Source organism: Petaurus breviceps, unplaced genomic scaffold (assembly GCF_028583685.1).
Source record: "Petaurus breviceps papuanus isolate PSGF00001 unplaced genomic scaffold, PetGlider_PUasm1.0 91041, whole genome shotgun sequence".
NCBI classification, from domain to species: domain Eukaryota; kingdom Metazoa; phylum Chordata; class Mammalia; order Diprotodontia; family Petauridae; genus Petaurus; species Petaurus breviceps.
Genome location: NW_027187400.1, coordinates 40,459,834 through 40,462,314, shown reverse-complemented (window position 1 = coordinate 40,462,314; position 2,481 = coordinate 40,459,834). Strand labels below are relative to the sequence as shown.

The 2,481-nt window shown below is 60.0% G+C and overlaps 1 protein-coding gene across 1 annotated transcript in view; it reads right to left on the bottom strand.

Moving 5' to 3' along the window:
• SYNE4 (spectrin repeat containing nuclear envelope family member 4) overlaps positions 1–2,249 on the bottom strand; it is a 2,930-nt gene extending 681 nt beyond the window's left edge. The window contains exons 1-4 of the mRNA XM_069078631.1: positions 2,082–2,249; positions 1,694–1,753; positions 988–1,167; positions 510–749 (exon numbers count right to left, since the gene is read on the bottom strand). Of these exons, the coding sequence (XP_068934732.1) occupies positions 510–749; positions 988–1,167; positions 1,694–1,750 (477 nt within the window). The 5' untranslated portion in view covers positions 1,751–1,753; positions 2,082–2,249. The remainder of the gene's footprint in view (positions 1–509; positions 750–987; positions 1,168–1,693; positions 1,754–2,081) is intronic.
• Between the last annotated feature and the right edge of the window lie 232 nt (positions 2,250–2,481).

Here is a 2,481-nt window from a genome sequence, read left to right as displayed (position 1 = left end):
TCTCTCTCCCTCTCTGTCTCATTCTCTTTCTCTCTCCTCTCTATCTCTCTCTTTCCCCTCTTCTTTCCTCTCCATTCTCCACCACCCCCACCCCTATATGAGATAGATATGGGAAGGGCCAGGGAGAGCCAGAGAAAGACATTGGACCAAATGTCAGAGAGGAAGATAGAAGAGACAGAAAGTCAGGGAATCAGAGAGCTAGGGAAAGGGCTCAGAGGAAAGACAGACAGACAGACAAGGCATCACAGGAGGAATGTGGGAGACAGGGGTCTTGCTGGGGAGGGTCATCAGAGACAAAGGGAAGGAGACAGGCTGGAGGGAGGCACACCCTGCTCCAGGTTGGTCTACAAGATAGCAGACTCTCTCAGGGATGAGGCATCCAAGCTGAGCTGGAAGAACCTGTCCTTTGACACTGTGTGTACCCCAGACCCTGCCCTCCAAACCCACATTCCCCCTGAGACAAAGACAGGCCACCACCCTGCCCTTGCCCCGGCCCAGCTCTCACTTACCGATAGGGGCTCAGTACGCCCACACACTTCACAGGGGGATCCCGATGCCCAGACTCTCCTGCTCCGGGGGGCACCCAGCCACCCTACATCGCCAGTGGGGTCCCATTCCAGCTCAGCTATGGGACCTTCCGGTGGGGGACCACCCCTCTCGCCCCCAATCCCAACCCTGGAGCCAGGCCCGAGCCCATCTGAGTCAGTGTCTGAGTCTGGGTCCTGGATCGAGGCAGGGTCCTCAAACACCTAGAGGCAGAGGTGAGGGGTAAGGAGTTAAGGATCAGAAGGGCTGGGGGAATCACAGACCGCTATAAACAGGGGCCATAGTGGGAGGGGGAGGGCAGAAGTAGATGATGCCGAGTCAAAAGGGCCAGGGTCGGGGTCCCAGTGGGTTACACTTAGAAGGGCCAGGATCAGGGGTCAGAGGGCTGTCAGGGATCACAGCTGACTGAGGAGGGGGCACTAAGGCCTTGGTGGTCCATACCAGGCTGTAGGCAATTAGCCGGCCACCATGCCGACGGAGGCGTCTGAAGATGCCTTCACAGCCGTCAGTTCGGGCCGCTCTGCCCTCCTCAAGGGTGGCCGTGTGCCGGGGTTCTCTCCTCCGCATCGGACCCTCCCCCGACACCTGCTCTGCTGCTGGCTGATCATTAACCAGGGTGGCCTAGGGGGAACCCAGTAACAGGGGACCAGTCTCTCCCCCTAATCATGACAGACCCAAGTCAGCTGGCCCCTCTATGTGGACACTTCCTGGATAGGCCTGGCCTACCATCTCAGCACCCACTGGTCACCGAGGGAGGAGTCTGGGAAGAGGGGACAGACACCTGGCCACTGTCTGGGACAGGTTATTCTCCTAGGACCCAGTTGGCCAGCCTCCATCTCCTCCCGTGAGGACTCGGGTATGCAATAATGGAGCCCCAGAGCCCCAGGTCCCATCCGCTGCACCTTCAGGGTCTGGGGGGACCTACTCATGGACCCAAGTGTCAGCCCCTTCAAGGCTCCAGCATGTGGAACCTTGGGCCAGCTGGGCCAGTCACAGGTGTGGGGGATCCCCTCTAAGGACCCTGAGGGCAGAGCACAGATCTACCTTCCTCCCCTGCAGTCCAACTCTAGAAGCTTTCCTAGACTTTCCCTCCCAAGCCTCTCCCCCAAACCTTCCCACAGGAAAGGCTGCCTGCCAATTTCCTCACCTCTCTTCTCACCATACCTGGAGTTGCTGAGTCAGCCAAGGGCCAAGGTCCAGGCATCTGCTGTGGGGAGCAGGGAGCAGGAAGGTTCAGGGTGTCCAAGTCTAGGAGGGGCCTCCAGGGCCTGGGGGGCGGGGAGTGAGAAGGGGCATCTGGATACAAGGCGTTCATGGGGAAATAAATGGGATTCTTGGTGCAAGCATCCCAAGGGGCAGGTGCCAGGGTCCCTGATGACAACTGGAATCCTACAGGGATGGGGCCTAGAAGGGAGGGGGGCATTTCTTGCTAGGTGACCCCCACCCCCACCCTGGGACCCAAGCATCCCATCTCCCAGCTTCCTATTGTCCAAGGAAAAGGAACAGCCCCTTCACAGGGCTCTCCAGAGTCTCACCCAGGACTGGGGGTGTCTCCTCAGGGAGGCTTGAGCCCTTTCCCTTCCCCTCCCCCGAAATGGGGTGGAGCCAGCACCCAGGAAACTCAATGCCCAGCTCAGGTGACGCTTAGGCAACCTTAACCCCTTCACTTCTGAAGTCTGGCCTTCCCTCTGGCCCCTGGGGATCTTGAGGGCCTCTTCCTGCAGGGCCCCAAGGACCTGATCTGCCCCCCACCCCCCCAGGCTCTGCCCCCTCCCTCAGTGACCAGGTGTCTGTCCCCTCCTCCCAGCCTCCTCCCTCAGTGACCAGGTGTCTGCCCCTCCTCCCTCAGTGACCAGGCATCTGTCCCCTCCTCCCTCAGTGACCAGGCGTCTGTCCCCTCCTCCCAGCCTCCTCCCTCAGTGACCAGGTGTCTGC